This window comes from Giraffa tippelskirchi, chromosome 3 (assembly GCF_054371585.1).
Source record: "Giraffa tippelskirchi isolate mGirTip1 chromosome 3, T2T-mGirTip1v1.2.pri, whole genome shotgun sequence".
NCBI lineage: Eukaryota > Metazoa > Chordata > Mammalia > Artiodactyla > Giraffidae > Giraffa > Giraffa tippelskirchi.
In genome coordinates this window covers 155,989,633-156,016,085 of record NC_137277.1, presented here as the reverse complement: position 1 = coordinate 156,016,085, position 26,453 = coordinate 155,989,633, and the positions used below count along the sequence as shown (strand labels likewise).

General features: G+C 36.5%; 1 protein-coding gene across 32 annotated transcripts in view; it reads left to right on the top strand.

The window, feature by feature from the left end:
• The window catches only part of KANSL1L (KAT8 regulatory NSL complex subunit 1 like), a 124,835-nt gene that overhangs the window by 34,803 nt on the left and 63,579 nt on the right, over positions 1-26,453 (top strand). For all 32 annotated transcript variants that reach the window (XR_014080231.1, XR_014080229.1, XR_014080222.1 and 29 more), the window contains one exon: positions 21,887-22,028. Coding sequence is in view for 18 of the 32 variants with exons in the window: in XM_081582711.1 (XP_081438837.1) it covers positions 21,887-22,028 (142 nt within the window). In the remaining 14 variants the exon portion in view is untranslated. The remainder of the gene's footprint in view (positions 1-21,886; positions 22,029-26,453) is intronic.

Genomic DNA, 26,453 nt, shown 5'->3' with positions numbered 1-26,453 from the left:
TTGTCCATGTGTTAATTAGAAGTGTGTTGTTTAATCTCCAAGTATTTTGAGATTTTTCCAGTTAACCTTTCTGTTAATGATTTCTAACTTAATTCCTTTGTGGCCTAAGAGCAGACATTATATAATTTCTGTTTTTTTTTTTTAACTTGTTAAAGTGTGTTTTATGACCCAGAATGTGATCTCGTTTTGTGAATATTTAATGTTAGCTTGAGAAGAACGTGTAATCTACTATTGTTGGATGAAGTAGGATATAGATATCAATTATATCCAGGTATTAATAATTACTGGTGCTGTTGAGTTCACCTCTGTCTTTACTGATTTTCTGCCTGTTGAATCTATGCATTTCTGATAGTGGGAATGTTAAAGGCTCTGATTATAGTAGTGGATTTATCTATTTCTTCTTGCAATCGTCTGTCAGTTTTGCCTCACATAGTTTGATGTGGTTTTTGTTGTTGTTGTTGTTGTTAGACACATAGATATTGAAGATCGTTACCTTCTCAAGGTAATATTATTATCTAATACGCCTCTTTTATTCATGGTAACATTCTTGCTGTGAAGTTTGTCCTGTCTGAAATTAATGTAGCTACTCCCACTTTCTTTTTTTTGTATATTTATTTATGATATTTACTTATTTTGGCTGCACTGGGTCTTTGTTGCTGCACTTGGGCATTCCTCCAGTTGCCGTGAGCGAGGATTACTGTCTGGTTGTGGTGATGGGTTTCTCATTGTGGTGGCGTCTCTTGTTACAGAGAGCAAGCTCAGTAGTTGTGGCCCACGGACTTAGTTGCCCTGCAGCATATGAGATCTTCTCGGAACAGGGATCAAACCTTTGTCCCCTACATTGGCAGGCAGACTCCCAACCACGGAACCACCAAGGAAGTCCCTCCTACTTTCTTTTGATTAGTGTCAGCATAGCCTCACTTTCTCTCTCTCTTCAGTTTAGGTTTTTGTGGGGTTTTTTTTTTGAGTATAGCAGTTATTTATTAGTGAGATTAGTGGTTACAATTCTCCCTTGGACCTGTTATCCTTCCACACATTCACACATGCACACACACACAAAAAAACCAAAAAGGTTTTTTTAAAAATTTATTTAAAAAATAAAAATTAAAGTATAGTTAATTTACAGTGTTATGTTACTTTCAAGTGTGCATATATATGTCAAGTGTGTGTGTATATATATATATATATATATATTAGATTATTTTCCATTATAGGTTGTTATAGGTTATAAACCTATGATTTTCCATTGTAGGTTGTTATATATTAGATTATTTTTCATTACAGGTTGTTATATAGGTATGTTATAGATTGTACCTTGAAAGGTACAATCTGCCAAATTGCAAACAAGAAGGAATAAGCAATCTTAATAGGACTGTTTATATATTGTTAATTTAAGATACTGAATATAGTTCCCTGTGCTATGTAGTAGGTCCTTGTTGTTTACCCATGGGGTTGCAGAGAGTCAGACACAACTGAGCAACTGAACTGAGTGTATATATGTTAATCCCAAACTCCCAGTTATCTCCCTCCCCCACTGCTATTCCATTTGGTAACCATAAAATTGTTTTCTGTGTCTATAAGTCTATTTTTGTTTTGTAAATAAGTTCATTTGTATTGTATTTTAAGGTTCCACATATAAGTGATATTCTATGATATTTGTCTTGCTTTGTCTGACTTCACTTAAGATGATAATCTTTAGGTCCATCCTTGTTGCTGCAGGTGGCATTATTTTATTCTTTTTTATGATTGGGTAATATTCTGTTGTTTGTGTGTATGTATATATGTGTGTGGGGGGTCTTATTTATTCATTAATCTGTTGATGCTAATTCCATATCTTGGCTATTTTAAATAGTGATGCTATGAATACTGGGTGCATATATCTTTTCAAATGAAAGTTTTCTCTGCATATATGCCCAGGAGGGAAATTGCAGGATCAAACGGTAGCTCTGTGTTTAGTTTTTAAGGATCTTACATACTGTCCTCCATAGTGACTGCCCCAATTTACATCCCCACCAACCATGTAGAAGACTTCCTGTTTCTCCACACCCTCTCCAGTGTTTCTTATTCATAGACTTTTTAATGATGGCCATTCTGATTGGTGTGAGGTGATACCTCATTGTAATTTTGGTTTGCATTTCTTTAATCAGTGATAGGAAGCATCAGTTCGTATGCCAGTTAGCAGGCACATTTGTATGTCTTCTTTGGGGCTTCCCTGGTAGCTCAGTGGTCAAGAATCTGCCTGCCAGTGCAGGAATTTTGATCCCTGGTTTGGGATGTCCCCCTGAAGAAGGAAATGACAACCCACTCTAGTATCCTTGCCTGGGAAATCCAGTGGGCAGAAGAGCCTGGTGGGCTACAGTCCGTGGGGTCCCAAAAGAGTTGGACATGACTTAGCAACTAAACATTCTTTGGAGAAATGTCTATTTAGGTCTTCTGCCTATTTTTTGATTTTTTTTTTTTTTTTGACATTAAGCTGTATGAGCCATTTGTATAATTTGGGAAATTAATCCCTTGTTGGTAGCATCATTTGCAAACATTTTCTCTCAGTCCATAGTTTGTCTTTTTGTGTTATGATTTCCTTTGCTGTGCAAAAGCTTTTAAGTTTAACTAGGTCCCATTTTTTTTTTTTTTCTATTTCCCTCACTCTAGGAGACAGATTGAAAAAGATATTGTTGTGAATTGTCTCAAAGAGTGTTCTGCCTATATTTTCCTCTAAGAGTTTTAAGAGTTTTACATTTAGGTCTTCAACCCATTTTGAGTTTATTTTTGTATATCATGTTAGAGAATTTTCTTATTTCATCCTTTTACATGTGGTTTTCCAGTTTTCCCAGCACCATTTATTGAAGGGACTGTCTTTTCTCCATTGCATATTTTTGCCTCCTTTGTATAGATTGACCATTAGTGCATGGGTTCACTTCTGGGTTTTCTATCCTAGTCCATTGATCTATGTGTCTGTTTTTGTGCCAGAATCATACCATGTTGATTACTATGGCTTTGTGGTTTAGTCTGAAGTCAGGGAGCCTGATTCCTTTAGCTATATTCTTCTTAAGATCGTTTTGGTTATTTGGGGTCTTTGTGTTTCCATACAAATTTCAAATTTTTTTGTTCTAGTTCTGTGAAATATGCCATTGGTAATTTGCCAGGGACTGCACTGAATCTGTAGATTGCCTTGTGGTATGGTCGATTTTAACAATATTGATTCTTCCAATCCAAGAACATAGTATGTCTTTCCATCTGTTTGTGTCATCTTCAGTTTCTTTCACTCAGAGTCTTACAGTGTTCAGAGCATAGGTATTTTACTACTTTAGGTAGGTTTATTCATAAGTATTCTTTTTGATGCGATGGTAAATGGGATTATTTCCTTACTTTCTCTTTTAGAATATAAAAATGCAACAGATTACTGTGTATTAATTTTGTATCCTGCAACTTTACCAGATTCATTGATGAGCTCTAGTAGTTTTCTGGTAGTGTCTTTGGAATTTTCTATATATAGCATGTCATCTGCAAACAGTGACAGCTTTACTTCTTGTTTTCCAGTTTGGATTCCTTTTTTTACTTATTCTTCTCTGATTATTGTGACCAGGACTTCCATAATTATGTTAAATTAAAGTGGTGAGAGTTGGCAAACATGTTTTATTCCTGATCTTAGAGGAAATGCTTTCAGCCTTTCATCATTGAGTATGACGTTAGCTCTGGGCTTGTCATATAGGCCTTTGTTATACTGAGGTCAGTTCCTTCTAAGCCTTACTGAAAAGTTTTTTATCATAAATGAATTTTGTCACAAACTTTTTCTGCATCTGTTGAAATGATGATATGATTTTTATTCTTCAGTTTGTTCATGCAGTTTTGAACTTTTGTGGATAGTGAAAAATCCTTGCATCCCAAGGATAAATCTCACTTGATTATGGTGTATGATCCTTTTACTGTATTGTTGGATTTGGTTTGCTAGTATTTTTTTTTTTTTTGAGGATTTTGCATCTATTTTCTTCAGTGAAATTGGCCTATAGTTTTCTCCTTTTGTGATATCTTTGTCCAGTTTTAGTATCAAGGCAATAGTGGCCTCATAGAGTGAGTTCAGAAGTGTTCCTTTGTTTGCGATTTTTTGAATAGTTTGAAAATATTTGGTAGAATTCACCTGTGAAGCCATCTTGTCCCATACTTTTGCTTTTGGTAGTTTTTAATTACTGATTCAACTTCATCACTGGTAATTGGTCTGTTCATATTTTGTTTTTTTCCTGGTTCAATGTTGGGAGATTGTACCTTTCTAAGAATTTATCCATTTCTTCTAGGTTGTCCATTTTATTGGTATATAGTTGTTCATCATAGGCTTTTATGATCCATTCTGCTTCTATGGTATCGGGTTATAACTGCTTTTTTATTCATGACTGTATTAAGCTGGGCCCTCTCCCTTTTTTTCTTGATGAGTCTGGGTAAAGGTTTATCAAGTTTGTTTATCTTGTCAAAGAACCAGCTTGTAAGTTCATTGATCTTTTCTATTTCTTCTTTTAGCATCTACTTCATTTGTTTCTGCTCTGATTTTTATGATTTCTTTTCTTTTACTAACCTTGGGTTTTGCTTGTTTTTCTTTCTCTGTTTGCTTTAAGTGTAAAGTTAGGTTGTTTATTTGAGATTTTTCTTGTTTCCTGAGGTAAGATTGTATTGCTATAAACTACTCTCTTAGAACTGCTTTTGCTACATCCTGTGGTTTTAGAGTGTCATGTTTTCATTTGTCTCTAACTTTTTTTTTTTCTAACTATTTTTTAATTTTCCTCTTTGATTTCTTCAGTGATCCATTGATTGTTTAGTGTCATATTGTTTAGCCTCTGTGTGTTTGTGGCATTTTTTTTCCTTTCTTGTAATTTATTTCTAACCTCATAGTGTTGTGGTCCAAAAGCACATTTGCTGTGGTTTCAGTTTTCTTAAATTTACCAAGGCTTGCTTAGTGGTCCAGGATGTAATCTATCTTAGAGAATGTTCCATGTGCACTTGAATGTGTATGCTACTGCTTTCAGATGGAATGCTCTATAAATAACAGTTAAGTCTGGGTCATTTAAGGACTGTTTTTCCTTGTTGATTTTCTGTGTGGATGATCTGTCTATTGATATGACTGGGTTGTTACTGTAACCCCGCTATTTTTGTTGTTGTTGTTGTTCAGTCACTCAGTTGTGTCCGACTCTTTGCAACCCCATGGGCTGCGGCATGCTAGGCTTCACTGTCTTTCACTTTCTCTCAGAGTTTGCTTAAACTCATGTCCATTGAGTCAATGATGCCATCCAACTATTCCATCCTCTGTCGCCCCCTTCTCCTCTTGCCCTCAATCTTTCCCAACATCAGTGTCTTTTCCAATGAGTTGCCTCTTCACATCAGGTGGCCAAAGTGTTGGAGCTTTAGCAGTAGTCCTTTCAATGAATATTCAGGGTTGATTTCCTTTAGGATTGACTTGTTTGATCTCCTTGCAATTCAAGGAACTCTCAAGAGTCTTCTCCAGCACCACAGTTAAAAAGCATCAATTCTTCGATGCTCAGCCTTCTTTATGGTCCAACTCTTACATCTGTACATGACTACTGAAAAATCTATAGCTTTGATTATTCATACTTTTGTTGGCATGAATTTTCTGCTCTTTAATATGCTGTTAGGTTTGTCATAGCTTATCTTCCAAGGAACAACCATTTTTTAATTTCATGGCTGCAGTCACCATCAGCAGTGATTTTGGAGCCCAAGACAACAGAGTCTGTCACTGTTTCCATTTTTTTCCCCAGCTATTTTCTGTGAAGTGATGGGACCAGATGCCATGATCTTAGTTTTTTGAATGTTGAGTTTTAATCTAGCTTTTTCACTCTCCTTTCTCACCTTCATCAACAGGCTCTTCTCATATTACTGCCAATTTCTCCTGTTTCTATTAACAATTGCTTTATCTTTGAGGTGCTCCTTTGTTTGGTACATATATATATTTCCATTGTTGTATCTTCTTCTTAGATTGATCTTTTGACCATTATGTAGTGTTTGTCCTTCTTTGTCTTGTTATAGTCTTTATTTTAAAGTCTTATTTTTGTGGTGTAAGTATTGCTACTCTGGCTTTCCTTTGATTCCTTTTTGCGTAGAATATCTTTTCCTCTTCCCTCACTTTCATTCTGTATGTATTTCTAGATCTAAAGTGAGTCTCTTCTAGACAGCAAATATATGGGCCCTGTTCTATTCAGCTAGTCTGTGTCTTTTGGTTGAAGCATTTATGCCATTTATAGTTAAGGTAATTATTGATATGTATGTTCCTATTGCCATTTTGTTAATTGTTTTAGTTTTTTTTTTGTAGGTCTTCTCTTATTTTTTGCTCTACTCTTGTGATTTGGTGACTGTCTTTAGTGTTATGTTTGAATTCCTTTTTTTGTGTGTGTATACATCTATTTTAGATTTTGTGGTTATCATGAGACTTTTGTATAGGAGTGTATATTTTTCCATGCTTATTTTAAGTTGCTGATCTCTTAATTTCAAACACATTTTAGGTACCCTGCATTTGTGCTCTCCTCCCCTCATAATTATTTTTGATATTATATTTTACATCTAATTGCTTTGTATATCCCTTAACTGCTTATTGTGAATGCAAATTATTTCACAACTTTTGTCTTTAAATATCCCTTCTAGTTTTGCACATGGATTATTTCCTACCTTTATTCTATGTTTGCCTTTACCAGTGAGCTTTTCCAGTAATAGTCTTTGTAATAGTCTTGTTTCTAGTTATGGTATTTTCTTTTCCACCTAGTTCCTTTAGCATTTGTTGTAAAGCTGGTTTGGTGCTGCTGAAATCTTCTAGCTTTTGTTTGCTCCATCAAATCTGAATGAGCTGGGTGGAATATTCTTGGTTGTATGTTTTTCTCTTTCATCACTTTCAGTATATTATGCTACTCCCTTCTGGCCTGCAGAGTTTCTTCTGAAAACTCAGCTGATAGTCTTATGGGAGTTCCCTTGTATATTATTTGTTGCTTTTCCCTTGTTGCTTTTAATATCCTCTCTTTATCTTTAATTTTTGTCATTTTGATGAAATGTGCCATGTCTGTGGGTTAATCCTATATAGAACTCTGCACTTCTTGGACTTGAATGACTGTTTCCTTCCCCAGGTTAGGAAGGCTTACATCTGTTATCTCTTTAAACACCTTCTCAGACCCTTTCTCTCTCTTTTCCTTCTAGGAGCCCTACATAATGCAATATTAGCACACTTGGTGTTATCTCAGAGTTCACTTAAACCGTCCTCATTTCTTCTCATTCTTTTTTATTTCTGTTCAGTGGCAGTGATTTCCACTGCTCTGTCTACCATCTCAGTGATCCATTCTGTTTCATTTAGTCTAGTATCAATTCCTTCTAGTGTATTTTTCATTTCAGCTGTTGTATTCTTCCATTCTGTTTAGTCATTCTTTATGTTTTCTAACTCTTTGTTAACAACTTACGATTTCTTGCTTTGTGCATCTAGTTTCCTCCCAATTTCTTTGATCATCTTTATGATCATTATTCTGAACTATTTCTCAGTTAGGTTGCCTGTATCCATGTCACTTTTTTCTCCTGTGGTTTGATCTTGTTCCTTCATCTGAAACATCTTCCTCTGTCACCTAATTTTGAGTAAATTGCTATTCGTATTTTTATGTATGTGGTAGATTGGTTATGTATCTTGACCTTGGAGAAGAGGCCCTTTGTGGGAAACAGTGTGCAGTGTCCCAGGAGTGCACTCCATTCTCAGCAGCCAGGTCCAGCTGGTCCCAGGCTAGTATCTGGCCTGCATCTGGTGGAGCTGGGTCTTGGTCCTCTGGTGGGTAGGCTGCTTGCCCTTTCATCCAGGCCTTTATGCAGTGTATAGTTTGGTAACATTATACCATGTCCTGGCTTCCTATACAAAAGAATTGTGCACACATATAAACGTGTGTGTACACGCGTGGAAACACACACACACAGTGCTTGTTGAACTGATCACATGCATGACTTCAGACTATTCTTTAGCAAATACGTTTTTATTAGTTTAAAAATCATTAATCTCCTATGTATTAATTTGTATGTCCCTAATTGTTAATGTTTGACATTATGCAAGGATTTTTAAAGCACAGAGAAGACAATTTAACAGACTATTAACTTTAAAAATTCCTTTTATACAAGAGAAGTGGGAGTGGTATTGATAGAATGTGTAAGTATTCTTCAACCTCTCTATTTTTTCTCTCTTCCTTTCTTTGACTGGGGGAGGGGATGATAGATGGTAGGAGAACAAGACTAAATATGCCAATCCAGTGTATGAATTCTTTAAAACTAATACTTAAAAATCAGTTTAGGTCATTGAAAAATTGAGTTTTTCCAGATTTCTGGACAGAATTGTACAATATATTAAGATTGTGATTCAAAGCTACATTCAGCAGGTAGAGTAAAGTCCTCTCCTTTGGATCCAAATGTTGTTCCTTACATGTGGGAAACTCTAAGCCCATAGACAAGTTTCTTAACCCTCTTGCCTTCTTGTTTCTTGTATGTGTGTTGAAGTAGGGACGGGAAAGCTACAGTAAACTACTAGGAAGAGGGAAGGATAGGATAGACATGATAGTTCCTGGTTCTTACAATAATTAGTAAGACTTCTTGCTTTGAAAGTGCAGTAAGGTGTTGATAGGATCCTAATTCTGCTTTCTGAGAGAAGCTCCTTTGTCCTTTGTTTTCCATAGTCCGTAACTTTGCTTTTTCGGAATTTCTCCTTACCCATCATCCTTTGTGTCTATATCTGTGTGTGTGTGTGCAGCTCAGTTGTGTTCAACTCTTTGTGACCCCATGTTCTGTAGCCCTCTAGGCTCCTCTGTCTATAGGATTTCCAGACAAGAATACTGGAGTGGGTTGCCATTTCCTTCTCCTGGGAATCTTCCCAACCCAGGGATCAAACTCACATCTCTTGCATCTCTGGCATTGTGAGCCAGGTTCTTTACCACTTGTGCCACTTGGGAAGCCTATATCTGAAATGGGTGTTAGAGAGTGTACCTTTATTGGATGCTGCACTGGTTTCTCACCCTGTGTTCTATTAGTGCAAATTTGGACTTTCTTGGTAGAGCATGGTAACTTGCGGGGTCTTTTTGCTAATAGAGTTGCCTCAAAAATGTAGTTTTTAATTCTGTTTGCCTCCAGTCAGCTGTATGTAAAAATATCAAAACCAAAAATCTCACTTGCTCATAGTTGCTTAGCCTACAAACTAGTTAGTTAGTTATTTTCCTCAGACCATCCACCTCTCCCTCATCTTAATGACTGCTACCTTGTGGCCACCTGAAACAGTACATTTAAGTAGGGATTAATCTGACTTCGGAGAAGGCAATGGCACCCCACGCCAGTACTCTTGCCTGGAAAATCCCATGGATGGAGGAGCCTGGTAGGCTACAGTCCATGGGGTCGCTAAGAGTCGGACACGACTGAGCGACTTCACTTTCACTTTTCCCTTTCATGCACTGGAGAAGGAAATGGCAACCCACTCCAGTGTTCTTGCCTGGAGAATCCCAGGGACGGCGGAGCCTGGTGGGCTGCCGTCTATGGGGTCGCACAGAATCGGACACGACTGAAGCGACTTAGTAGTCATCGTCGTTGTCGTCGTAGTACTAGTAGTAGTACTAGTAGTAGTACTAGTAGTAGTACTAGTACTACTAGTAGTAGTAATCTGACTTTTGCTCCTAGGCTGACTCCCATTATGTGGCTAGAACTCTTAAGAGAATTGTTGGAATACATTTTTTTGTTGTTGTTAGCAGCAGAGAAGCAACTGGATTTTCTATTCCTTCAAGGTGCCCTGTATTCTTGGATTATTCACTAAGTTAGAAGTAGGCTGTAGTCAGAGAGAGCCTCCCTAAGCAGAGTTGTATTCTTTTTTTTTTTCTCTTGCAAATGAACTAATTCTTGCCTAAATTGATTTGTTTATGCGGATTAAAACACCAAGGAACCGTCACTACATTACATCATTATGACTTTTTCTAGCTGCTTTTACTAGAACTCTTGTCTTGTTAGGCACTTGGGTCTCTCTTTAAATGATGATATTTTGCCAAGATAGTGTATATGGTATAGTGAAGTAAAGAAGGATCATCAACCTTTGTCTCTTTCCTATCTGCTTTCTGTCCCTGCCTCTAAGTTAATACACATGCTTTGGGTTTATCTTATAATCACTCTTTTGGTCGTAAGAATTTCTGTAGCATTTAGCATAAAGACTAAGTTGTAAGAAAGAGACTTAAAACTGTAGTGACTCAAACGTAATTTAACTATTTCTTATAGTTGAAAGGTAGATAGATGATGGATAAACAGCTCTGCTTTCTTGAAATAGTCCAGGAACACCCCAAAAATAAACCTGTGAATCGATTTTAATGTTTTTTGTTGTTGTTAAGATTCTGATCTTAACCTGCAACTGTAGTTTTGCTTGTTTGTTTTAATATTTACTTATTTTTTATTTGGCTGCACTGGATCTTAGATGCAGCATGTGGAATCTAGTTTCCTGACCAGGGGAGGAACCTAGGCCCCCTGCATTGGGAGCTTAGAGTCTTAGCCACTGGATCACCAGGGAAGTCTCTGCTTTTTATTTTTTTAAAGGCAATGAAATTCTGAGTATGAAATATTTGAAACAAAAGAGAAACATTTTAGAGAGATCACACACAAACACATGTTAAATAAACTTCTTTGATTTCTAGCCATAATGGAGTGGAGTTAGTGGTACTGTTTGTTCTCTTTGACTGTAAATATCTGGGAAATGAGAAGAAATATATGAAAGTCATTATTTTCAGAAAATGGATATAAAGCAGCAGAGGTCAGAATCAATGATACCTGAGAAAAGAGAAACAGATCAGGTGAGCCCTAGAATTGCCCTTGTTTTCTGCCTAGAGGCATTTTTAAATATCTAATGCAGGGAAAGGAAAGCCAAATAGAGCACAGTGGTCTTGCTTGACTGAAATAAAGATTAGAGTTGGAGAGGCTGAGATAGCTGGAATCATTAGATCAGAATACTAAAGAAGAGGGACTTAAGAACACAAAGAAAGAGCATCATAAATCTTCATGTAGCCCTCTTGAGACCATTGTTAAATACTAAGCTGTGCATGTATAGGTAAAATTCCATAAGGGCACCCAAAAAGTTATTAGGAAATTGTAATCTGAAAAATTTCCAGTGCTTATACAAGGTTGAGAGATGTTTGAGTTCTGAATAAGCAGAGTGGAGAGAGTTTGTTGAACATCTGGAGCATTCAGTAGAGGCCCCAGATTTGTGACACCTCAAAGAGTACGGCTGAGTTTGACCTGGTGACTAATGGCTACTCGATACTTGCTCTAACAAATCTTTGCAGAAAGCTGAAAAAAATGAAGCTTAACAGTAAATAATGTAATAATCCCTTGAAACAAAATTTTCTCTTTAAAAGGAAGATCATAAAATCTAGAAATTCAACGATATTATATTCATAGTTTCTATAATAAATGTATGTGTATTTGCTTACGTACATTCATACACAGACACACACACACACAATGAACTACTAGACATTCAAAGAGGAAGAAAAGTAATCAATAGAAACAGACACAGAAATGACAGATATTAGTTGGCAAAGACTTTAAAATATCTAAAATATGGTTACTATGCTCAAAGACTTAAAAGGACATAAAACTGCAGACCTAAGAATCTCAATAAGTTACAAGTAGGATTACAAACAAAACCACACTGTGGTGTATTGTAGTCAAGTAACCAAGTGCTAGTGATGTAGAGAAAATCTTAAAACAGTAAGAGGAGAAAAAAAACACGTAGGGAAGCAAAGAAAAAAGAAATCATTGCCGACTTCTCATCAAAAGATAAGCAAGCTGGAAAGCAAGGGAATGATATATTTAAAGGGCTGAAAGGAATAAAAAACTCAACCTAAAATTACTTTTAAAAACAAAGGCAAAATAACATTCCAAATAAGCAAAGTAAGAAAATTTCCTGTCGGTGGCAACCCACTCCAGTATTCTTGCCTGGAGAATCCCAGGGACGGCAGAACCTGGTGGGCTGCCGTCTGTGGGGTCGCACAGAGTCGGACACAACTGAAGCGACTTAGCAGCAGCAGCAGCAGCATACCTATATTATAAGAAATCTTAAAATGTTCTTTAGGCTGAATGAATATGATACTGAGTGAAAACTCAGTCTACACAAAGGAAAGAAGTGATGGAAAATGGCAAATATGTATGTCTAAAATATATTGAAATTATACATTTCCAAATATTGCTTGGATCAAAGAAATCACAAGAGAATATATAAAATTTTTAAACAGAATGATAATGAAAATACAGTATGTCAAATTATGTAAGATGCAGCTATTAGATTACTAAAGAAATGCTTAGACAAAAATTTAAAGTTATAGATTCTTACATTAGAAAAGAAGGAAAGTGTAAAGTTTATGGCATGAGCCTCCCTCTTGACCAAAGGCATGTGGCAAAATTCAAACCTACTCATGATAAAAACTCACAGCAGACCCAGAATAGACAGAAACTTCTTCAATCTGATAAGGGACATTTATAAAACATCTGTCGCTAACACTACATTTAGTGATAAAAGACTGAATGCTTTCTCTATAAGATTAGGAAGAGGGTAAGAATGTCCACTTACACAGCTTATAATTAACATTATACAGGAATTCATAGCCAGTGCAGTAAGATAAAAATAATAAAAGGAATCCGATTAAAAATAAAACTGTCTTTATCTGCAGTTGACATAATATAGTAATACATAGAAAATCCTAAGGACTTTATGAGGAAGGTACTAAAACTCCTCTAAGTGAATTTGATAGCATTAAAGGATATCGGGTCACCATACAAAAGTCAACTATATTTTTATATTCTGACATCCAAACAATTTATGAATGCTACATACTGGCATCCATAAGCATGAACAATGGTGACTGCAGCCATGAAGTTAAAGGACACTAAACCTTTGGAATAAAAGCTATGACCAACCTAGATAGCATATTAAAAAGCAGAAGGGGAACACATGTACACCTGTGGTGGATTCATGTCAATGTATGGCAAAACCGATACAATATTGTAAAGTAAAAAAATAAATAAATTTAAAAAAAAGGAAAAAGAAAGAAAGAAAAGAGACATTACTTTGCCAACAAAGATCCGTCTAGTCAAAACTATGGTTTTTCCAGTAGTCATGTATGGATGTGAGAGTTGGACCATAAAGAAAGCTGAGCGCCAAAGAATTGATACTTGTGAACTGTGGTGTTGGAGAAGACTCTTGAGAGTCCCTTGGACTGCAAGGAGATCAAACCAGTCAGTCCTCAGGGAAATCAGTCCTGAATATTCACTTGAAGGACTGATGCTGAAGCTGAAACTCCAATACTTTGGCCACCTGATGCAAAGAACTGACTCATTGGAAAAGACCCTGATGCTGGGAAAGATTGAAGGCAGGAGGATAAGGGGATGACAGTGGATGAGATGGTTGGATGGCATCACCGGCTCAATGGACATGAGTTTGAGCACGCTCCAGGAGTTTAGTGATGGACAGGGAAGCCTGGTGTGCTGCAGTCTATGGGGTCGCAAAGAGTCGGACATGACTGAGCAACTGAGCTGATAAACATGAAATGCATGACATAAAATTTTAAAACTGTATGCAACATAGCTGAGAGAAATTACCAGTATCTGATTAAATAGAAATAATACCTTATACGTGATCAGAAGATTCAGTGTTGTTAAGATGTTAATTCTCCACCAATAGATCTATGGATGCAATGCAGTCCTATTCAAAATGCTGCTCACTTATTTAAAGAGATTGTTAAGCTTATTCTCAAATTCAGAATTGTCAAAACAATATTGAGAAAGAGCAAAGTTGGAGAATTTACTGAATTTTAAGAATTACGCTAAACTACAGTGGCAGTGTGATATTGGGTCATGGTGTTGACACAGGTAGGTAGGTACGTAGGTAGATGATGGAAAGATATCCTAAGGGTTCTCTGTGTGTATGTAAGTATATATACAACATGTAGTATTCATGTGGGTAGTCTTTTATCTATTCAAGGATAGGTTTTTTTTTTTTTCTATTAAAGGATTATAGAATCTTTTCAACAAATGATTCAGGAACTAGATATCCTATAGAAAATCATGAATCTGGACCATACCTCATACAATACACAGAGCTTGACTTGAATTGGATTATAGATCTAGAAGTTAAAGCTGTAAAACTCTTTGATATTTTAGAAACATGAGTAAATCATTATGACTTTGTGTTAAGCAAATATTTCTTAGAATATAAAAAAGAACTGTCCATAAAGGAACATTTGAAAAATTAGGCTGCATCAAAATTAGAATCTTTTGCTGCTCAAAAGACACCTTTAGGAAAATGAAAGGCAAGCTACAGATTGGGAGCCATAAGTATTTACAATGCATATAGCCTGATACAGTCTTATATGAATAAGATAGCTAATTAAATATGAGAAAAAGATTTAAAAAGACATTTCACTAAGGGAAGTCATATGAAAACATGTTCTACATTAGGGATTGGAAGACTATAGCCCATGCACCAAATCTGGCCTATTGTCTATTTTTGGAGACAAAGTTTTATTGATATATGGTTATACCTTTTCCTCATGGCAGCTTTCATGCTATAACAGCAGAGTTGAGCAGTTATTAAACAGACCATGTGGCCCACAAAACAAATATTTCATGTCTTCCTCTTTACAGAAAAAGTTTGCTATCCCTTCATCTAAAGGAATGAAATTCCAGGAAAGGCTAAGTTCTTCCTGGGTAAGCAGATAGCAGAGAAATTTGGCCTAATTTAATATATTTTTTCCCAGGATAAATCTTATTATTCTTGGAGTTGTAATTATGTTACAGTTGGATCTTCATTTTTTTAAAATCATAGTTAACTCATTTTTAGTACTAAGCTAAAACTCTATTAAAGACAAGATTAATTTATACAATCTTTAAGTCTTGGTAACTTAAAGTGTAATATTAGAAAGCTCTGTCTTATTCTGTTGAACAAACTATATTTCAAGGTTAAAACAATGATGTAAAAAGAAAAAAAAATAACAGCAAAAGAGTGATATAGATTCCTAATGTTGACCAGAAGTTAGCACCAGTAGGTATTGTACACAAAACGACTTGGGTTAATCAGCTTGTACTTATTTCCATCAGTAACTTAAATGGTGACTGCAAACAAGCAAAGATGAGGATTGAAGGCTTATACTGCCTTTCTGAGGACTGACTGCCCAGTCTCACTGCCCAGGTCCACTCATGGATGCATTTGCCCTGATCATCACTAGAAGTAGGAGCTCCTATTTCCAGCAAAGATGAGGGCATGTGGTGGTTTGTGATAAGTTCAACCCACTCCAGAGAGATGTAGGGAGTCAAATTCTTAGTGGCCTAAGAGGCCAAGCTTAATGTTGAGGAGTCTAGACACTGGGCATGCTTCACATTCTTTTTAATTTCTTGCTGCTTCAGCTTTGTTCTGATTTGTTGCACTGTAAGTTACATAAGCTATTGTATGTTTGCTCAGTTGCTCAGTTGAGTCCTAATCTTTGTGACCCCATGGACTGTAGCCCACCAGGCCCTTCTGTCCAAGGAATTTTCCAGGCAAGAATACTGGAGTGGCTTGCCATTTCCTACTCCAGGGGACCTTCCCAACTCAGGGATCAAACCTGCGTCTCTTGCATTGCCAAGTGGATTCTTTACCACTCTGCTACCTGGGAAGCTCATATGAGCCATTACATCATTGGTAATATAAATTGTTTACAAAAACATGTTTTGTCTTTGAGGTACAACAGGTGTTAATCTCCTTTGAATGAAATAGCCATATACTTATCTGTAACATATTTACAATCATAATTATTTTTTAGACCTATTTTGAAGCAAGAATCCCTTGCTCAAAGAAAGAATCTGCTAGAAGAAGTGGAGTAGCCCTCTTAGTCAACATAAAAGTCTGAAAAGCAGTACTTGGGTGCAGTCTCAAAAATGACTCAAGTCTCAAGGATGATCTTGGTTCATTTCGAAGGCAAACCATTCAACATCACAGTAATCCAACACGATGCCCCAACCACTAATGCCAAAGAAGCTGAAGTTGAATGGTTCTATGAAGACCAACAAGACCTCCTAGAACTAACTCCAAAAAAAGATGTCCTTTTCATCAGAGGGGGTTGGAATGCAAAAGTAGGAAGTCAGGTAGGCGAGTTTGGCCTTGTAGTCCAAAATGAAGCAGGACAAAGTTTAACAGAATTTTGCAAAGAGAACACACTGGTCATAGCAGACGCCCTCTTCCAACAACACAAGAGACAACTCTACTCATGGAGATTACCAGATGGTCAATACCGAATCAGATTGATTATATTCTTTGCAGCTGAAGATGGAGAAACTCCATACAGTCAGCAAAAATAAGACCTGGAGCTGACTGTGACTCAGATCATGAGCTCCTTATTGCAAAATTCAGGCTTAAATTGAAAAAAAGTAGGGAAAGTCACTTGGCGATTCTGGTGTGACCTAAATCAAATCCCTTATGATGATCTAATGGAGGTGATGAATAGATTCAAGGGAAAGGATCTGGTAGACGAAGTGCCTGAAGAATTATGGATGGAGGTTTGCAACATTGTGTAGGAAGTGGTGACCAAAACCATCCCCAAAGAAAAAGAAATGCAAGAAGGCAAAGTGGTTGCCTGAGGAGGTTTTACAAATAGCTGAGAAAAGAAGAGAAAGAAAGGGAAAGATAAACCTAACTAAACGCAGAGTCCTGGAGAATAGCAGGAAGAGATAAGAAAGCCTTCTTAGGTGAACAATACAAGAAATAGCAGAAAAGGAAAACGATAGAATAAGAAAGACTGGAGATCTCTTCAAGAAAATTGGAGAGATCAAGGTAACATATCATGCAAAGATGGCCATGATGAAGGACAGAAATAGTATGGACCTAACAGAAGCAGAAGAGCTTCCCTGCTAGCTCAGGCAGTAAAGAGTCTGCTTGCAATGCAGGAGACCTGGGTTTGATCCTTGGGTCAGGAAGATCCTCTAGAGAAGGGAATGGCAACCCACTTCAGTATTCTTGCCTGGAGAATCCCATGGACAGAGGAGCCTGGCAGGCTGCAGTCCATGCATGGGGTCTCAAAGAGTTGAACACGACTGAGTAACTAACACTAACTAACTAACAGAAGCAGAATAGATTAAGAAAAGGTGGCAAGAATACACAGAACTGTACAAATAGGTCTTAATGACCTGGATAACCATGATAATGTGGTCACTCGCCTAGAGCCAGACATCCTGGAGTGTGAAGTTAAGTGGGCCTTAGGAAACATTACTACAAACAAAGCTGGTGGAGGTGATGGAATTCCAGCTGAGCTATTTCAAATCCTAAAAGGTGATGCTATTAAAGTGCTGCACTCAATGAGTCAGCAAATTTGGAAAAGTCAGCAGTGGCCACAGGACTAGAAAAGAACAGTTTTCATTCCAATCCCAAAGAAAGGCAATGTCAAAGAATGTTCAAACTACCACACAGTTGCACTTATTTCATGGGCTAGCAAGGTAAAGCTCTAAACCTTTCAAGCTAGGCTTCATCAGTAAATGATCAAGAAAATCCAGTTGTACAAGCTGGATTTAGTGAAGCCAGAGGAACTAGACCTCAAATTGCCCACATTTATTGGATCCTAGAAAGAGCAAGGAATTTCCAGAAAAACATCTACTTCTTCGCTGACTATGTTAAAGCCTTTGACTGTGTGGATCACAACCAGAAAAGGCAATGGCACCCCGCTCCAGTATTCTTGCCTGGAAAATCCCATGGACGGAGGAGCCTGGTAGGCTACAGTCCATGGGGTTGCTAAGAGTTGGACACCACTGAGCAATTTCACTTTCACTTTTCCCTTTCATGCACCGGAGAAGGAAATGGCAACCCACTCTAGTATTCTTGCCTGGAGAATCCCAGGGACGGGGGAGCCTGGTGGGCTGCCGTCTATGGGGTCGCACAGAGTCGGACACGACTGAAGCGACTTAGCAGCAGCAGCAGCAGTGTGGATCACAACAGCCTGTGGAAAATTTTTAGAGAGGTGTAAATATCACCTTACCTGCCTCCTGAGAAATCTGTATGCAGGTCAAGAAGCAACAGTTAGAACTGGACACCGAACAACAGAGTGGTTCCAAACTGGGAAAGGAGTACGTCAAGGCTGTATATTGTCACCCTGCTTATTTAACTTATATGCAGAGTACTTTATGCAAAATGCCAGGCTAGATGAAGCGCAAACTGGAATCAAGTTTGCCGGGAGAAATATCAATAACCTCAGATACACAGATGACACCACCCTTATGGTAGAAAGCAAAGAGGAACTAAAGAGCCTCTTGATGAAAGTGAAAGAGGAGAGTGAAAAGGCTGGCTTAAAACTCAACATTCCCAAAACTAAGATCATGGCTTCCGGTCCCATCACTTCATGGAAAATAGGGAAACAATGGAAACAGTGACTGATCTAATTTTCTTGGGCTCCAAAATCACTGTAGATGGTTACTGCAGCCATGAAATTAAAAGATGCTTGCTCCTTGAAGAAGTTATGCCCAACCTAGACAGCATATTAAAAAGCAGAGACATTACTTTGCTGACAAATGTCCGTATGGTCAAAGCTATGGTTTTTCCAGTAGCTATGGTTTTTCCTGTATGGATGTGAGAGCTGGACCATAAAGAAAGCTGAGCACCGAAGAATTGATTTTGAACTGTGGTGTTGGAGAAGACTCTTGAGAGTCCCTTGGACTGAAAGGAGATCAAACCAGTCATTCCTCAGGGAAATCAACCCTGAATATTCATTAGAAGGACTGATGCTGAAGCTCCAATACTTTGGCTGCCTGATGAGAAGAGCCAACTCATTGGAAAAGACCCTGATGCTGGGAAAGATTGAGGGTAGTTGGAGAAGGGGGCAACAGAGGAGATGGTTGGATAGTATCACAGACTCAATGGACATGAATTTGAGCAAACTCTGGGAGATGGTGAAGGACAGGGAAGCCTGGTGCGCTACTGTCCATGGGATCTCAAAGAGTTGCACATGACTTAGCAACTGAACGACAACAATTTTCAATCAAGGGAATATTTTTGGTAGTAAGGATTGGTTACCACTTTTAAGCATAGTAAACAAGTTTTACTTTCTTCTGTTAAAATGTAAAATAAGATATCATTTACAGAAAATTTATGTCATTTATTAAAAAGCCCCAGTATTATTTAGTTTACTTAAATTGAATCTGACATTACCAATTTTTCTGTTAGTATAATTTAATGTCATGTAGGAATATAAAAATTATTTTTGTAAACTTAGTTTCAGTGTCAGTATTTTTTACTAGAAGTAGGGCTTCCCTTGTAGCTCAGTTGGTAAAGAATCTACCTACAGTGCAGGAGACCCAGGTTCGATCCTGGGTCAGGAAGATCCTCTGGAGAAGGAAATGGCAACCCATCCCAGTATTCTTCCTGGAGAACCCCACGGACAGAGGAGCCTGGCAGGCTACAGTCCATGGGGTCACAAGAGTCAGATACGACTTAGCAACTAAACCACCACCACCATAGGCTAACATCAACTCCATAAACTTTTATTTTTCTCTATTTTTCCATGAGCTAATAATCAGTTTGATTACCAAGCAAAGTTGCATTTTATGGGAAAATTTTCTGACTGGAGCAAAATTTAATGAAAGAATGCTTAAGATCATCTTTGATTTCCCCATGCTTGCTTCTTCATCATACTTCTTCAAGACCTATCCACTTTAAATCAATGTTGAATCCATCCTCTAGTCTTCATTTCTTCTGTATCTCTCACCTCATTTCCAGTCCAGGCCATTTTCATATTTTATTCTGTGCTTTAGTCAGAATAAGCTCTGGAGTAACAAATTAACCTTCTAATGTCAGTAATTTAGCACAGCAGAAGTTTACAGTGGCTTACATAAAGTCCAGTGTGATGTGAGCTATGACCCTCTTCCATCTTGTAGCTGTAATATCTGCACTATATAGCTTTAGGTGATCAGGTGAACTGGAAATGACTATATCAGTTTTGTTCACAGTCTGTTGGTCAGAACTAGTGACATGGCTCCAACCTAAGTGCAGTGAAGGCTGGGATATGTAGGACAGCACATGAAATATTTAGAGATCACATTATCTGTACCTCGTTTAGATTATTATAAATGGTTTTATAAATGGTGTCCTAATTGGTTTCCTTATTTATTCTCATATCTCAGTACAATATCTACCCAGCAGCTTGAGTGCTCAGAAAAAAATTGTATTACTATCTTGTACATAACTTTCTTTTGGCAATTTTATGGTCACTTTACCCTCAGCTGTGTGACTACTGCATGATACGGTCCGTGCTTTCTTCACTTCTTTCATGGTTGGCAGTTAGTATTATTACACTATTCATAGATAATATTTATTTTGAAAAGGCATTTTTAGTTTGCCTATAGATATGAAAATGTGCTTTAAAAGTATCACATTTGCAGAATCACAGTAGTAACTATAAACAGATAATACCGAAAGAAGTCCTAATTTATATGTCAGTGTCTGCAGTCACATTGTATACATAATTAGAATCTGAAATAAAAAGCATTTTAAGAACATTGGTATAATAAAAATCTTTTTTAATAAATAAATTCTATGTAGTAGAGTTATGATAATTCTCTTTCTCTGACAAGAAATGATCTCTTAAATGTTTTCTCTGGCTAAAGTTTATACAAAAGATATTTCTTTATGGTTATATGTATAAAAATTAATAAAGTTTAATTTTTAGAGAAGTCTTAGGTTTATAACAAAATTGAGTTGAAAATACAGAGTTCCCATATATCCCCTGCCCCTACACAGATATGGCTTCCCTTACTGTCAACGTACTGCATAAAGGTAGTGTTTGTATAACAACCTATGAACTTACATTGACACATCTTTATCACTCAAAGTCCATAGTTTACAATAAGGGTTCACTTTCAGTGTTGTGACTTCAATGTGTTTTGACAATAAATGCAATTTTTAGACATGTTTTTCATGAAGTTTGTGATTTGCCATTAAGTAATTATTGCCCTTCAGTTGTAGTTTCAATTTCTTCTGTTATACTGTCTTCAGTTTCTTCCTTGGCAAGATGGAGCTCCTAATTAATTATCCAAAATACACACAAACCCTGTCTTTCCTCCCCGCCCTGTACTGTAAGTGATTGTTTTCTAGTTGGGATGGTTGAAATAGTTTCATAAAGTAATTAATTTGTACTCTCACAAACTGTGGATTAGAGCAGTGCTTTTGCCAAAAGGTAAAGGAGATAAGATTTAAATCTCATTTTCAAATATTCACGAAAGAAAGACTTTATATAAATTTTTTGTCATTTCTGAACTGTGAATCCTAGGAACCAAGTTTTTAACAAACTTTATCTTAATTAACATCTCAAGATTTATATATTTGAAATGTAGCAGTGTTCCTGGTTTTGATAATTTTTGGCATTTAAAAATATTGATTCCTAAGTTAGCAAATGAAAATTACATATAGTAAAATTGATTACTGTGTGGTTTGTTACATGGATTTAGATCTAGTACAGTTGAAATGACTTGTCCTATACTGATACCTGCTTACATATAAAAGGCTCATGTAACAGTTTTTGCATAGTGTTAGTACTGACATTTTTGTTTCTTTTCCTTTGCTGGTCTACTTCTGTTTCAGCCCTTGACCATTAGTAAAATATTAAATAACAAGGAGATTATCCTACCAGGTACACAATATTGAATGAAAACAGGTGTTTGTGGAATAGAAAGATAAGGAAATAAAATATTTGAAAAGAAGTTGAGGTACCATTCTTCTTTAATATAATTAGATGCTTTGTAAAGGAATTTGGGATTGTATGACAAGAGTCAAGGAAGTTATTAAGCAATCTGTGTGAAAACTTAACTGTCTTTGTGCTTTAACTAGCTATGTTTGTCTTGTTCACAGTAACTGTAGTACTGAATGGAAGTGGCTTGTAGACAGAGCAAGAGTTGGCAGCCGATGGACATGGCTTCAAGCCCAGATTTCAGAGCTAGAATACAAAATCCAACAACTAACAGATGTTCACAGGCAGATTCGTGCCTCCAAGGTATTGTGTGTTCTTCTGTTTAAAAAAAAAATACTGGTTTTAGTTTCTTCTCATCTCTCCACAAAAAATAATTGTTACTAGGCTTTATAAAAATGTAGTTAATGTTTTAAGATTTGATATATTCTATAAGTTGAAACTATTTTTAAAATTTATCACAATCATTTTATCATATCAAGCAGTTAAAGAATTTCTCTACTGGATTCCAGTTAATGCAAATGATACACATTTTTTATAAGCCTGACTTTGCTGGCATTTATTTTAACTTGTGTGAAATTCTGAGTGTATTTTATTGAAATCTCTTTAGAGTTGTTTGTTTCAAGAAAAATTATAAACACATAAAAAAGTTCTAGAAAGCAATATAATGAGAATATCAGTGTACTCACCCCAAAATTTATCACATATAAAATTTTTACTAGTTTGGGTGTAGTTTTTAGAATAATAAAGCATTACCTTACAGTTGGAGTTTGTATAGTCCTTCCTGATCCAGTTCCCTTTCCCCGTGCTACTGATTCCAACATATTCTTTAAAATTTGCATTTTATATTGGTGTATAGTTGATTAACAGTGTTGTGTACTTTCAGCTGTACATCAAAGTGTATCAGTTATACATACATATATATCTGTTTTTTTTCAGATCCTTTTTCCTTGTAGCTTATTACAAAATATTCCATATAGTTCCCTGTTCTATACAGTACGTCCTTGTTGGTTAACTATTTTATGTATAGTAGTGTGCATATGTTAACCCCAAACTGAATTATCCCTCCCCCTTTCCCCTTTGGTAGCCATAAGTTTTTTTTATCTACGTCTGTGGGTCTATTTCTGTTTTGTATATGAGTTTATTTGTATTATTTTAATGAGTAATAATGAAATAATGCAATTTGCAGCAACAAGGATAGACATAGAGATTATCATACTAAGTAAAGTAAGCCAGACAGAGAAAGACAAATACTTTATTATATCACTTGTATGTGGAATCTAAAAACAAAAAAATTTCTACCTTTGGTTTTGTAAGAAACCATATTCTACATAGTGAAACTGGACATAATGGAGATAATATTTTAAGGTTGATGGTGGCTGGTCGGAAACAAAAATAGCTGAGAAGGGAAGGAAATAGAGTCCTCAAACCATGTAGTTAGCCTAACCCCACCTAGGGTCTGCACGTCAATAAAGATTATTGAGTTTTAAATTCTATCATGAGTTTATATTCTGGTAGGAGAGATAGAGCATGTAAAATATAGTTGATTTTAATATAATGCAATATGTGGAATGATATGTAGTTTTAATTAAATATAGGTGTGGCATAGAGAGAGTGCTTAACTCTATCTTTAGGGGTTTGCAGATCAGAGAAAACATAAGTAAAGAGGTGATGCCTTAGTATGACTTTGGAGGATATTTGCTTAATGAGCATAGGGAACTGAAAAAGGAATTCCTTAAAGAATTGAAGGCATTAAAAAACTGAAAATAGAACTGCCATGTGACCTAGCAATCCCACTGCTGGACGTACATACTGAGGAAACCAGAATTGAAAGATACGTGTACCCCAGTGTTCATCGCAGCACTATTTACAATAGCCAGGACATGGAAATAATCTAAATTAGTCCATTAGCAGATGAATGGATAAGAAAGTTGTGGTACATATACACAATGGAATATTACTCAGCTATTAAAATGAACACATTTGAGTCAGTTCTAATGAGGTGGATGAAACTGGAGCCTATTATACAAAGGGAAGTAAGTCAGAAAGAAAAACACCAATACAGTATATTAATGCATATATATGAAATTTAGAAAGATGATAATGATGACCCTATATGCAAGACAGCAAAAGAGATGCAGATATAAAGAATAGACTTTTGGACTCTGGGAGAAGGTGAGGGTGGGATGATTTGAAATAGCATTGAAACATATATATTACCATATGTGAAATAGATGACCAGTCCAAGTTCGATGCATAGAGCAGGGCACTCAAAGCCAGTGCACTGGGACAACCCAGAAGGATGGGATGCGGAGGGAGGTGGGAGTGGGGTTCAGGACGGGGGGACACATGTACGTCCGTGGCTGATTCATGTCAATGTATGGCAAAAGCCACCACAGTATTGTAAAGTAATTAGCTTCCAATTAAAATAAATAAGTTAATATTTAAAAAAAAAGAATCGAAAGCATATAACAGCATGATATGTTTTAGGAATGACAAATTAGTATTGTATTCAAAAAAGCAGAAATATGAGTTGTTTAGGGATGGGAGGGGAAGCTAGGCAAGTCATGAATGTTGTTTAATACTTTGTAAAATTTGGTGGTGATGTTTGTAGGAAGGTGGGTAGAACCATAGACCTAAAACCTTAGGCTTACCCATTCTGTCTGTTGAATTTGACACAGCTGTGTTCAGGAATAATTTCTTGATGCAAGTCCTATTCAGTTTGTTTCTCATTTTTAACCATCTTCAGCTGGGCCTTAATTGTGGCTATCCCCCAATCCTCTCAAGATCACCGGAAAAGTTCTCTTTGATCATTTTCTTTGAAAGATGTCACAAATGTTTTTTTATAGCCAGTAGAGTTCTAAGAACAAATCAAATTTAAAGCAATTTGGAAATTTCCAAGAAAATTATTCCTAGCTGAATTGATAACTAAGTTTTATATGTGAATCTAGACAGTCTGGTTCATTTTGGTTTGACTTGAGAAAGGGTATTTTAATATTGTGTGTTCTAAGCAATGCTTTATACTTGTTGTTTAAACATTTTTTGAATTTTGGTTATATGTTTATATAATATATATTTGTAGTCAATTATTTTAAGGTAATAAATCTTTCCAGCAATAATATGGCTTTTATATGGCTTTAAATTTTTTCTTGGTTCAAGCTAGGTGTGTATCTGGCCCTTTGTTCCCATAAGAGTCAGATTATGTTTATTTTATGGAAAATGTCATTATAAATTATGCCATCAAAATACATATTTCTTTACTTTGGTAGTTTTGCCTTACCTTTCTTAGAAATTAATCAAGATATTTAGTTGCTTATTTAAGTGTGGGTTAGTTGATTTATAAAATGTTATATTGAATAGGCAAAACAACTTTTTGCTCTTATATCTTCTCGAATTATTGTAGTTCAAAAATTGAGAAGAGTGGTTTGATGCATTGTAAGTGAGACAGAACTTTTTATTTATTGTATATTGAAAAGGAAAAAACCCTTCTCAGTTAGAGATAAGGAGAAGGGAAAGAAATTGAGATGCTCCTTTATAAATAGCATTTTTATTTTTAAAATTTATTTATTTTAATTGGAGGATAATTACAATATTTTGATGGTTTTTGCCATATACATCAACATGAATTGGCCTCGGGCATACATATATCCCCCCATTCTGAACCCCCCTCCCACCTCCCTACCCACCCTGTTCCTCTGGGTTATCCCAGAACACTCGCTTTGGGTGCCCTACTTCTTGCATGGAACTTGCACTCATCATCTGTTTTACATATGGTAATGTACTTGTTTTAATGCTATTCTCTCAAATCATCCCACTCTTGCCTTCTCCCACTGAGTCCAAAAGTCTGTTCTTTACATCTGTGTCTCCTTTGCTGCCCTACATGTGGGATCATTGTTACCGTCTTTAATTCCATATATACGTGTTAATATACAGTATTTGTCTTTCTGTTTCTGACTTACTTTACTCTTTTCTGATAGGCTCCAGTTTCATCCACCTCATTAGAACTGACTAAAATGTGTTCCTTTTTACAACTGAGTAATATTCCATTGTGTGTATATACTGCTGCTGCTGCTGCTAAGTCGCTTCAGTCGTGTCCGACTCTGTGCGACCCCATAGACGGCAGCCCACCAGGCTCCGCCGTCCCTGGGATTCTCCAGGCAAGAATACTGGAGTGGGTTGCCATTTCCTTCTCCAGTGCATGAAAGGGAAAAGTGAAAGGGAAAAGTGAAAGTGAAGTCGCTCAGTCGTATCCGACTCTTCGCGACCCCATGGACTGTAGCCCATCAGGCTCCTCCGTCCATGGGATTTACCAGGCAAGAGTGTATATACTACAACTCCTTTATTTATTCATCTGCAAGTGGATGTCTAGGTTGCTTCCAGTCCTACCTTATAAATAGCTTTTTTAAATAAGTGTTACTGTGTATCTCTGGTCAGGAAACACACAGTGTTTTCATAGGGTAAAATAAGGGACAGATGACCTAGAGTGTGTCTTTGTCCATTCTTTGACACAGTCCAGATGGTGTAAATTTTGCTTCAATTTTTAGAAGAGTATTAGCAACATCCCTTCCTTGTTCTTGCAACAATTTTGTCAGCACATGACAGCTTCCATATTTCTCATATTCTCTGCTCCAGCTTTTACTTAGACAGTAGCTTCTTTTCACTTTAATTTTTTTTGAATAATTTGTCTCAGTTGGAGAGACTGGCTAAACCATATTAAATAATTTCTCTTTG